Source organism: Gymnoscopelus microlampas, assembly GCF_963454915.1.
Source record: "Gymnoscopelus microlampas genome assembly, chromosome: 15".
Taxonomy (NCBI): Eukaryota; Metazoa; Chordata; class Actinopteri; order Myctophiformes; family Myctophidae; genus Gymnoscopelus; species Gymnoscopelus microlampas.
This window is the reverse complement of record NC_139952.1, coordinates 4,968,908-4,982,213: the sequence shown is the minus strand read 5'-3', so window position 1 is coordinate 4,982,213 and position 13,306 is coordinate 4,968,908. Positions and strand designations below refer to the sequence as shown.

General features: G+C 39.8%; 1 protein-coding gene across 1 annotated transcript in view; it reads left to right on the top strand.

Annotated features, from left to right (window-relative positions):
• The first annotated feature begins 2,727 nt into the window (after positions 1-2,727).
• glmp (glycosylated lysosomal membrane protein) overlaps positions 2,728-13,306 on the top strand; it is a 30,487-nt gene continuing 19,908 nt past the window's right edge. Inside the window, exons 1-4 of the mRNA XM_084081207.1 lie at positions 2,728-2,823; positions 7,634-7,813; positions 11,025-11,123; positions 11,258-11,458. Coding sequence (XP_083937333.1) covers positions 2,734-2,823; positions 7,634-7,813; positions 11,025-11,123; positions 11,258-11,458 — 570 coding nt within the window. The 5' untranslated portion in view covers positions 2,728-2,733. The remainder of the gene's footprint in view (positions 2,824-7,633; positions 7,814-11,024; positions 11,124-11,257; positions 11,459-13,306) is intronic.

The window sequence follows — 13,306 nt, the reverse complement described above, 5'->3', positions numbered from 1 at the left end:
TTGTTGTTGGCTAGATCTCGAGAATGTGTTGCTGGGACAGAGGAAAGGTCCATAACAAAGTAGATTTTCTCCTGATTTGTCTCTCTGAAAAAAAGCCATTTTAGCGTCAGAATGTTGTGGAAATTGTGTGGCTTGTGACGATTGGCTCTATGCACAGCAGCCATATTGGAAAGAAATTGGGCCTCTTCTTACTTCCTTCACAGGTGACCGTGTTACCAATGATACTAATGAAGGCTCTGTTCCATTCTGGTCAGGGTGCTGATATTGTGCATTTTGGCTCACTAGAAACACTCCATTTTGGTTCCCAAATGGCCCCGTATGGTGGGTGTGTAACTCTGAGAGTGTACAAATGGAACCAAATGGACCCGTACCTGTAAGGGGCCATTTGGAAGCCCATGAGGGTCCCTGGACCCCAACTGTAGACCCACTGGTGTTTCCAGTGGGCCAACATGCACAATATTAGCACCCTGACTCTGTTTGACCAGAATGGAACAGAGCCTTCATTAGTATCATTGGTAACACCTGTGTATGTCTTCATAATATGGCTGCTGTGAATAGAGGGTTACATGGCGGCTTTCCGACATGTCGCCTTTCCGACGTTAACGAACCCTATACCTAACCCTCACCCTAACCCTAACCGCACGCGGAAGCCACTAGTCGGAGTGGCGAGATGTCGGCATGGAAGACGGTTACCGAATAGAGCCTATTTGTCTTGGCTGATAGTTTAGGATATGGGCTGTCAGAATCTCTGCCTTTCTTGTTTGCGTTACATTTCACTCCCACAGGAAGTGCATTCAATAATGATTAATCATGTTTTGTATGTGAATGTGTTTTTTGAGCTACTGCTATTTATTGATTTCACGTGTACAGTATGGATTTATTTATCATGCTTATTTTGTTTATTTATTGGTTGATGTTTTCTTTTTATAAACTGATAATTCACTGGGTTTGCTTTACAAAAAAATTAAAAAAGTAAACGGTTCTGACTGGTCCTGGTGTTGCTGTGTTTTCATTTCCAACATGTTGGATTTGTTCAAACTGGGATCAAAAGATGAACACTTGATTGTTTTATATTATATGTACTCTGTTAATAACAATGTCTCTCAAACATTTTCTTGTCAAGGACCCCTATATTAATATTGATTTGGCCACGGATCTCCATCTAAAGATATTTTTTTGCCAGGGACCCCAAACATGATTTGTGGTGTTAAAATGTTTCAAAAATATAAAAACATTTTTCAAGATTGCTTTTTTTAAAGCTATCGAAAGCAATTTTTTATTGAACATAACTTTGAAAATAGACTTATCTACAAGCTCACAATGAGTTGCATTGTGAGCTTGTAGATCTACTATATTAAAATAGCCAATGTATATATGATAGATATCTGTATGATAGAGATGTAATTGATTACATTATAAAACATGCATTAATCACTTAAGTCCTATTTTATACCTACGGCCATTTGAAAATAGCCGATCTACAAGCTCACAACGCGTCGCATCGAGATGCGTAGTGAGCTTGTAGATTTACCCAATGAGAGAATGTATAAGAATGAAATATATAATGAATGAGATTAAGACCTCCATTAAACATCTTTCTGATCTGAATAGGTCTATGCACAGCATGCCATATTATCACTTCACAGGTGTTACCAATGATACCAATGAAGGCTCTGTTCCAGTTAGTGTAGCACAGTGGTTTCCACGACCCCCATAACTCTGAGAGTGTACAAATGGAACCAAATGGACCCTTACGGGTCCATTTGGTTCCATTTGTACACTCTCAGAGTTACACACCTGTAAGGGGCCATTTGAAAGCCCATGAGGGTCCCTGGACCCCAACTGTAGACCCGCTGGTGTAACAGAGTGTTTCCAGTGAGCCAACATGCACAATATCAGCACCCTGACTCTGTTTGACCAGAATGGAACAGAGCCATTAGTATCATTGGTAACACCTGTGAATGTCTTCATAATATGGCTGCTGTGCATAGAACCTATTGCATTCATTAATTTAGTTAGTTCCAAAGTGTCTTTGTAATACCATATGTGGCCACTAGATTGCAGCACTGATGTATAGCTATATTCACACTTTCCAAGTTCAGTTCTAAACCAGACAGTGGACGGTGGAAAGTAACTGAGTACATTTACCGTCTGTACTACTTGAGTATACTTTTGAGGTCTTTTTTTTTTTTTTTTTTACTTTACTTGAGTATTTCCAATTTCCAGTATTTACTTCTACTCCTCTACATCTCAGAGGAAAATATTGTACTTTTACTCCACTACAATTATTTGAACACTTTAGTTACTAGTTACTTTGTAGATGTGGATTATTATTACAAAACAATACATTAACAACTTCAGTGAAAATAGCAGATCTACAAGCTCACAATGCGTCGCATCTTGAGCTTGTAGATCTGCTATTTTCAAAAGATTTGTATACATTTTATACATTTAAAAACGAAATGGGACATTCTGCATAATGAGTACTCTACTTTTGGTACTTTAAGTACATTTTGATACCAATACTTTATTACAATTACTCTAGTACATTTTTAATTCCGAACTTTTAATTGTAACAGTATTGATACTTCTACTTAAGTAAAAAAAAATGTGAGTACTTTTTCCACCACTGGTGAGAATAGAGGTTGTGAGCTTGTAGATCTGTTCTTTTTTTCGGCGCACGTCACAGTCAGCTGACTGATGAGTCACGTGACCGGGTCACAACAAACAAAGATGGCCGCCAGCACAAAACACCTCCTGATTTTACTCTCCATTTTTAACGTTTCTTCTGCTTTTATTGGCGGCGATGCTTTTAAAAGAACTGTAAGTAAATTATGAATAATATGAATAATAAGCTGTTCAAAAAAATAAAAATGTTTTTGTTTGTTTTTAAGGATGATTAAATGTGATACTAGCCATGGTTCACATGACTCTCGTCTGTCACAAGCGTCATATCGCTACTTCTTCCTGGTTTTTGAAATGTCTACATTTACAGCCTGTACATCTACATAAACGCTCATATTTCAAATATAAAGTGCTGACCCCACGGCCATGGATGTTACACGTTAAAACGCCTGACTCTAAGTACCCGTATCTTCTTTATTGTTCAATAAAAAGCATTTTAATCCGATCGCATGGCCATTTTCTCAGCCTGTTCTCCTTGTGCTTTCAACTGCGCGACCCTATTGGTTGGGAGGTATACTGCTTTCTGATACGTTATAACTGTATGAGAAAATGGCCGCCGATTGGATTAAAATGCTTTTTATTGAACAATACGGAAGATACGGATACTTATACCCACGCGTTTTAACTTGTAACATCCGTGGCCATGAGGCAAGCACTTTATATTTGAAATCTGAACGTTTATGTTGAAGCACGGGTGGAGAAATGGAGAAAATTAAAAAAAAACAGGAACAAGTTGCGCCATGCGCGTTCGAAAATACAGCACTGAGCGCACTGGCCAATACAAACTAATAGGCGAGTGTGCTCCGGTGCGTAATTTCCGAACGCACCCGATATGACAGTCTTGTTTCAGGGCTAATGTGATACTATTCAGACTAGTAACATGTATTATATTGTAACAAAGACATTGCTCCTGGTTTCATTTATTTTGATGCGTTTGTGTTGAATTATGAAACATGAAACAGTTTTCAACGTTTTTTTTAACCACGTAAAATTGTATTTTTATAATATTTAACCATTGATGTTGAAGCAGGTTTCACTTCCTAGTTCCAGGTGACGTCATCGGTCATCAGACTGTTGTTTGTCTCTGTAGGACAGACAGACTGTCAGACAGACAGACAGACAGACAGACAGACAGGAGGGCTGTGACGATTACAAATTTAAGTTCACGATTAATTATTGTCACACAAATAATTGCGATTAACAATTTAATTGTGTTTTTGGCGTTGAACATTGGAACATTATGAACAAAAACATAATTTTTGAGCGGTGCAGCCACTCCTATAAGAGGGTTTAGGACCCGTCCGTGGTGAAAGTTTTTCTTTCCGTCGTGAAAATGTGTCTTTCGCTGTGATGCCATGCTGTGGAAAGAATAATGTGTGTGTCTGTGTGTGTGTGTGTGTGTGTGTGTGTGTGTGTTTGTGTGTGTGTGTGTGTGTGTGTGAGAGACACGCAGTCAGTGGGGAAAACGCAGTCCCCACGAAAAATATTTACGATTCTGTTCCTATCGGTACATAACTCGGTCATGGTCCAAAACTATACTTTATCGGCGAAAAAAAGTAGTCCGCGGATGACTGAAAATTCCCCTCTTAAATAAAGCCATTTATAATGAATCTCGCACAACTGATTGATTATATATTTATAATGAATGTCGGGCGAAATGTCTGGGGGTGGGCGAAATGTCTGGGAAAAACGTCTGGGAAATGTCCGATCAAAACACGGGCGAAATGGATTTAGGGCGAAATGTCTGGTTACCTGTGGAAAACACGGCCATAGGCTAAGCTGTGCAGGACGTGCTGTGATTGCCTAGCGAGACACATGATGAAATTAACTTCAAACTTCGCAGACGCGCTGTGATTGGCTAGCGAGACGCATGATGAAATTAATAATAATGTAAAAAATGTAAGCACCGCTCAATTTACACTAGGTGTGAATTGATCCATGCCGTGACGCCACGACATGGTGTCACTTCGCAGGATGTGCTGTGATTGGCTACCGAGATGCATGATGAAATTAACTTCAAACTTCGCAGACGCACTGTGATTGGCTAGCGATGATGAAATTAATAACTCATAAATATCACCGCTCACTTCACACTGGGTGTGATTTTTGTTTGCCTCTTGGGCTTCATAATCAAAAAATGCACGGGCAGATATGACAGATAACTTAAATATACAAAGAAATTACTGCCACATGTAATAATTTTATACTTGAAAATGAATACAAAATTGCAGAAATAGCTGATCTACAAGCTTAAAACGCGTCACGCGTTGTAAGCTTGTAGATCAGCTATTTCTGCTATTTTTGGAAAATGTTGGGAAATGTATGATTTCTTTTTAACATGGAAACGATTATGACGATTATGCAAAATAATTTCGATGATCTCAAATAATTGCGATTATGTAATAATTGTGACAGGCCTAACAAACAGACAGACAGACATACTTTGTATATCATTATAACAGGTGTTGGTGGCCGTGTTCTCATGTTAACATCCCAATGTTATCGTATCTTGAATTCATCCATATTATTTGAAATCCTACTATCCTACTATCCTACTATCCTACTATAATTCTAGTAACCTCTGTAGTGGTAGGTGAAGCTACCCGGTTCTCCTCAGTGGCTGGACCAATTGCTCTGATTTTGCACACAGCCATTGACCATTACCATCTGAACTTAACTGTGAAGCCCGTTTTTCAATTTCATCAAATCTCAGCTTCTTATTAGCGTTTATGTGTCAAACAATGTCGCCTCCCGGGTTGCCAGATCATGTGCGCATATCCCCCCACGGATGCGTCGACCGGGTATGGTCTAGTAATTGTAATTATAATAACAAATAATACAAATATATCAAATCTTAATATGGGCTCCATGAGCCTGAATCAAAATGTAAAATGCAATCAAGAGAAGTTTACAGTGAGAGGGAATAGTAACACATACTTAATAGTATAGTATTATTGTTGTTGTTTATTGTTTATTTTAGATCCCCATTAGTCACTGCATCAGCAGTGATTCTTCCCGGGGTCAAACAGTACAATTAAAACAAATATAAATAATAATAATAATAATAATAACTAGAAAAAGTGCTCCTCGGAGCACAAGTCTCCGCCAGCAGACTTGGGAATGTTGGGAATGTTCTACTTCTTATGTTCTAATTCTTACAAAAAATAGAACCTGTTACTGTGTCATAGTAACATGACACAAGTGTCCTATCTGTCTGTATAACTGTCCTATCCGTCCTGTCTGTATAAGTGTCCTATCCGTCCTGTCTGTATAAGTGTCCTATCCGTCCTGTCTGTATAAGTGTCCTATCCGTCCTGTCTGTATAAGTGTCCTATCCGTCCTGTCTATGTAAGTGTCCTATGTAAGTGTCCTATCTGTCCTGTCTGTGTAAGTGTGATTATTCCTGTCTTACCTCACTTTGAAAGAGGCTAAGACTCTTTCAAAGTGACACACGTATTTATAGGCCGCTATACGTCACTAGCCAATCAGATCACACTATTTCACCGTATTGTCACGTGTCACGTGAGGCTTGACCAATGTTAGCTTGACATGTGGAAAGTGAAAACAATGTCTCCTGGCGGAGACAATAATAATAATAAAATATAATATGTTTTAAGCAAAAATAAAACAATTAAAGAACCAGAATTACATACAAAATTAAGACGTATCAATATAACAGCAATAACCAGAAACAACACACGAAAACTAATTTAAACAAAAATAGGTCAAAAGAAAACAAATGAACCAGGCATAACTCATGACAAATGTAGTAAACTGACAAACACTACACATAATCTAAAACCATCTCTTTCCGCATTCTCTTCTCAGTTTATTCTTAAAACCAACTCTGCTGGTGATTAATACTTATTTCTTATTATTATTAGTACTTGTTATGATTATTTTAGCCTGCAAATGATTTGAAGCCTTTTAATAAAATGGATGTAGCTCAGTTGGTAGTACTGTAGTACCATTGTCATAGTACTTGAAAGCCAGTCTATGATGTCAGTAGTACTATGACAACACCCTGTGATGACATCAGGTATCTCCATATATGGGCATAAAAGAGACACAGACAGATCAATACAGATCTGTGAATACCGGGTCATCAGTCAGTAGGAGACTCAATAGGCTCTATGCACAGCAGCCATATTGGGAATGAATTGGGCCCCTTCCTTACTTCCTTCACAGGTGTTACCAATGATACTAATTAAGTCTCTGTTCCATTTAGTGTGGCACACTGGTTGTCTTATTTTTAAGGACCCCCATAACTCTGAAAGTGTACAAATGGAACCAAATGGACCCTTACGGGTCCATTTGGTTCCATTTGTACACTCTCAGAGTTACACACACACCATAAGGGGCCATTTGGGAACCAAAATGGAGTGTTTCTAGTGAGCCAACATGCACGATATCAGCACCCTGACCAGAATGGAACAGAGCCTTCATTAGTATCATTGGTAACACCTGTGAAGGAAGTAAGAAGAGGCCCAATTTCTTTCCAATATGGCTGCTGTGCATAGAGCCTATTGAGTTTCCTACCGGTGACTCTGACGGTCATCAAATGATTGGCTTAGGAATGCGACAAAAACAAAAAATCACCATGAATTGAAGGCTTCATGGGGTAAGTAATTGATGGAATATACATATTTGTTTGGGTGAACTATTTCTTTAACATGACATTAATGTGTTTACATTTATTAACATATCAACATGTTGTTAACATGTTGTTAACATATTAATGACCCCAAACATGTTTGCGGTCATTTTAATGTCTAATTGGGCTTTTGTGAGCACCCCTGTGTGGGGTGCTCACAAAAGCCAGAGTAGACATTAAAATGACCCCAAACAAGTTTGAAAGTGAAATATCCCTTTAACATGTCATTAACACATTAATATAACATATTAACATGTCATGACATATCATTAACACGTGACTTTTTCCCTGCAGCTCTCGGTAGAGTTGAACCCAGGTTGGAACACGTCAGTCTCCCCAGCGCCCCCCCCGGGTGTCAGTCTGCTGCACGTGCGCGCTCAAGGCAACAACGACACACTGCACTTCCTGTTTTGTAGCCTGGCGGCGCCAACGCTCCTACTGGTTCACACCAACACTACTGCCTCTAGTGTCCAGGTCAGGAACTACACCCCGTTCAGACTCATTTGGATGACTGTCTCATGCTGCAGTAATAATGAATTTCAATTCAATTCAAACTTTATTTCACACTCAAGATCCATATCAAATAAAAACATCGTACAAAAAAGACAAACAATTGAAAAGGGTGGGTCTTCAGTGCCAAGGACCCCTAAGCTGAGAGACAGAATGTGTAAAATTATGTTGCAGATCTTTCTTTCATAGATTTGATGGTGACGGCCCCATAAGTATGAAAATCATGTTGGGGGGTCCACAGTGGACCCCTTTTCAGGGCCCTGAAAATGCGAGTCTTAAACCCTCGATACTTAGTAAACTCGATCGTTGGCTCTGTACTTGGTCTGCTCTTTTTCCCCTCTACACCAAACCTCTTCGCCAAAATCAGCAGATCTACAAGCTTACAACGTGTCGCAGCACGGCACTCTGTAAACTTGCAGATCTGCTATTTTCGGAAAAATGTTCACCCCAGAACAGGGATGCTAGGGTTTCAAGTGCTCAATGTGAAGGGGGGGGGGGGGGGGGGGGGTGGAAGTTGCTATCACACAAAGATTTAGCGGCCCCCCCTGCAGTAACTCTCTGAGAACCCCTCGGGGGTCCTGGACCCCCTGGTGAAGACCCATGGTTTTTAACATGTATTTCTTTGCACCTTAATATGTGTAATCATGCACACACCTGCGGCTATGTGGACCTACCAATGTGTTGACACTTTCACTTGGTTATGCTTGTTGTGTTATGCTTAACACATTGCCTGCCTGAGATTAAGCGTTTTTTTACCTTAACACATTAAGACCTGAAGCCGATTCTACATGTCTCCTAAATCCCAACAGTTTTCTGAAAAACGAATGTTTCTACAGTATAGGTCATTGCAGTGGCGGCCATTTTCTGGTTCCACTTCAAAATAGTCAATGCATTTTTCCCATTGACATTTCCAAAAATATTTATATCAATTAATATAAGCCTAGAATCAAGCCATCCAGGGTCCTGGTGAATCATGACCATAAAACATTTATTTCTGTGATTTAAAAAAAAATGATGTATTTAATTATATGATATACTATATTTAATAAATGCCGTTTGTTTTGCCGTTTTCAATTTTTTTTTCTTCACAGAATCAAACGTGTTAATGGTCATGATTCACCAGGACCCTGGATGGCTTGATTCTAGGCTTAAAATAATTGATATAAATATCTTTGGAAATGTCAATGGGAAAAATGCATTGACTATTTTGAAGTGGAACCAGAAAATGGCCGCCACTGCTATGCCCTATATCAGCATAGATATAGAAACCTAGATACCTCATTGGCCTCTGCAGTTCATTGTAGCGACTGGTATCTCAATACAAGGCTCTTCCGCAGGGCTGTTTACTACTGACCAATCACATCGCGTTAACTACTGGCCAATCACAGCGCGTCTAACTGACTAGTTGCTGCGCGGCTGCCTCTTAAGAAAAGACCCGCCCCACCTGCCTCTGATTGGCCTACCGAACGCCCCCTTCTGTGACGCACACGGAAGTTTCCAGCTTGCCCTGCTGAAGCGGAAGGAAGTGGAAGGCTAGCCCAAGCCTTATATGGGCTAGCCCTGCGGAAGGAGGCGCGCCCGAGATCTTTTTCATTTCAAGGACCCCCAAAATTAAATGTATTTGGCCGCGGACCCCCATCTCAAAATATTTTGTTCCAGGGGGTCCCAGAAGCAAAGATTTGAGTTAAAAATGTTCGCTTTAAAAATATATATATTCAAAGATTTGCACACATTTTCACGATTTTTTCAAAAATAGCAGATCTACAAGCTCATAGCGCGGCACTCAGTGCCGCGCTATCTATATATATATATATAAACCGCTCACAAAATGTAAGGAAACTTGAATTTGGGCCATTATATCTCACCTTTACTAATACCAATCAGTAAAGTGTTATATATCATTTTTATCGGTGATTAGTCACCTTTACAACGAGGTACAGCTTGTAAGCATCGGGCATTCATGGAATGAGCAACACAGGCAAACGTGTGGGTAGCGCCGAGCAAAAATGTGCCAAAAGGGCCTGTTAGACTTTTCTGCTGACATTCAATGTCGTGACATTCATGACATTCAATGGGCTTCAGGTGTGTGCCAGTCACAGGTGTGTGACTGCCTCACATGTGAGTGACTGGCACCTGAACATGGGTTCTGCAACTTTGTTGAGTTTGTGTATGCTCCAAGCAGCAACACTGCCCCCATGGAAAGATGCCACTTTTGTCAGGATAAGTCCCGTGCAACAGGGCAAGTGAAGCTGGTGTTTCGTTATGCAGAGTGACAGCATTATTTGGTGTTAGCCCTGGTACCATTTCCAAACTTAGGACTAAGTTCTGTGAGACTGGTGAAGTCAACAAGGAAGACAACAACCCAGACCCCTTGCTTCACTGAGGAACCATAGATTTACAGGCAAGATTTGCACAACGGTACCAAAGACAGATGTCAAAGTTGCAGGGCCCATGCTAAGGTGCAGGTCACACACCTTTGACTGGCACACACCTACCTGCAAATGGTACCAGTGCTGACATCAAATAATGCATAATCTGCGTAACGGAACACCAGCTTCACTTGCCCTATTGCACAGGCCTTATCCTGAGGGGACAAACGTGCCATCTTTCTATGGGGGCAGTGTTGCTGCTTGGAGCATACACAAACTCAACAAAGTTGTAGATCCCATGTTGCAGAACGCAAAGTTGCAGAACCCACCTCTCAGCAGGTGTGTGCTGGCAGGTCGCTCAAAACAAGAGCGATTACCAGCAAAAGCATATTTGGTGATTTTGGCACATTTTTGCTCGCCGCTACCCACACGTCTGCCTGTGTTGCTCATTCCATGAATGCCCGATGCTTACAAGCTGTACCTCGTTGTAAAGCTGACTAATTACCGATAAAAATGATATATAACACTTTACTGATTGGTATTAGTAAAGGGGAGATATAATGGCCCAAATTCAAGTTTCCTTACATTTTGTGAGCGGTTTATATATATATATATATATATATATATATATATATATATATATATATATATATATATATATATATATATATATATATATGTAGATCTATATATGTAGATCTATATATGTAGATCTATATATGTAGATATCTTGGTATTTTTATGTTCTCTTTAACATGCTTATTTAATGATTTCTTCCCCTGTATGTGTTGTTCTGTGTGTTGTAGGTGGATTGGGCACCTTTCCTGGCACAAAATACCAGTGGCAGCCTGCGGGTGGAGCCAAAGAGCAGCATTCTCTACAGCACCGCTTTAGTTTTCACCACAGTAAGAATGAAGTTCATTGTGTGTGTGTGTGCGCGTGTGTGTGTTAATTAACCCCTTCCTCTCGTGTCATTATCTCCTCTCCTCACTTGTGCCAACACCTCCTCTCCTCTCCTCTCCTCTCCTCTCCTCTCCAGCTATGGGAGTACGACGACGTCAATGACACGGCGCGCCCAGACCAGGTCGCTCCCTCCAGCTTCCTGGACCCGTACCGCCTCCAGACCTTCGTCTGGACCCTTCAGGGGAACGCCAGCGCCATCGACCCGGGCGCCCCCACCGTGCGTCTCTGTGGAGGGCCCGCCAGCCCCGGCTTTGCCAACGGATCCCTCTGTTTGCAGGTGAATCTGGCCACGCCCAATTTAGCATGATTTTAAACCAGTAGTTATCAAACGTATTTGTGCCAGTGTTGGAAAGTAACTAAAGTATGTAACTTAAAGTAATATTATTACTTTTTTACAGTAACTAGTAAAGTAACTAATTACTTTTGGCAGGGAGTAATAAGTAAAGTAACTATATTACTTTTTAAACAAGTAATATGTATTAAGTAATATATTACTATGTTTTAGTAACTTTTCCAACACAGTGTTGGAAAGTAATGTTTTAGTAACTTTTCCAACACAGTGTTGGAAAGTAACTATAAAGTAATATGTAACTTAAAGTAATATATTACTTTTTTTCCAGTAACTAGTAAAGTAACTAATTACTTTTGGCAGGGAGTAATAACTAAAGTAACTCTATTACTTTTTAAACAAGTAATATGTAATAAGTAATATATTACTATGTTTTAGTAAGTTTTCCAACACTGCCAAGGACCCCCTAATTCAGTGGTTTTCAACACTTTTCATATCAAAGGTCCATTATTTATTCGGCATTTGAGCCACGGAACCACCGTTTGTATCAGATTTTAGCCTCTCAGACCCCCAAGACGTAGAATATTTTGTTACCGTTGCAATACGACTTTGTCCTCAATTCCATGCTGGAACCATAGGACAGATAACAGGCAAACGTTGATCAAAATAACAATTATTTAATTAAGTAATGCAGATGTTTAACAATAATTGAACTCTTGAGAGCGTAAAATGAAACCAAATGGACCCGTAAGGGTCCATTTGGTTTCATTTTACGCTCTCAACAGTTAAAGATCTATGAGGGTCCATTTGGTTTCATTTTACACTCTCGAGTGAAAGATCTATAAGGGTCCATTTGGTTTCATTTTACACTCTCAAGAGTGAAAGGTCTACGAGGGTCCATTTGGTTTCATTTTACTCTCTCAAGAGTTAAAGATCTATAAGGGTCCATTTGGTTTCATTTTACTCTCTCAAGAGTTAAAGATCTACAAGGGTCCATTTGGTTTCATTTTACTCTCTCAAGAGTGAAAGATCTATAAGGGTCCATTTGGTCTCATTTTACTCTCTCAAGAGTTTCCCCCTTCTGCACCCAGAATAAGGCTGCTAGGGTTCAAGTGGTTAAGATTAGTATCCTAGCTAGAAATGGGAGTCTCCTCTTAACCCTTTAAGAGCGGGAACGCATCTGTGTGTCATTTTTAGATTTCTTTGGGCTATTCAAAAATAGCAGATCTACAAGCTCATAGCGCGGCACTCGGTGCATTTTTAACTCCGATATTTGCTTCTTGGGGTCCCTGGAACAACATATTTTGAGACGGGGGGTCCGCGGTCAAATATACATATAATTTTGGGGGGCGTTGACATGGAAAAGTTGGGGCACCACTGATATAGCGACATACTTTTTTTTTTCTTCAAAAAACTGTTTGTAGAATGTATATTCAAAGATTTGCACAAATGTTCACGATTTTTCAAAAATAACCAAAGAAATCTTAAAATGACACACAGATGCGTTCCCGGTCCTGATCGGCTGAAACTGGCAACCCACCTGAAAATGTATTTTCTGTTTTTTTAAAGAGCTGGAGAGACGGGGAGACTCCTGTTACTGAACAAACATTCTATTGCAATGATTACTATCACAATATAGAGCTTTAACCTTTTAACAAAATATGTTTTGTTTTAACCAAATAATATCACTTTCACTACTCTTTAACTCTTTTTGAGTGGTGCCAACCACTCCTATATCTGGCTTTGTCCGTGTGTCCGTATGTATGTATGTATGTATGTATGTATGTATGTATGTATGTATGTCTGTCCACAAACATTGATGACAACATCAATACG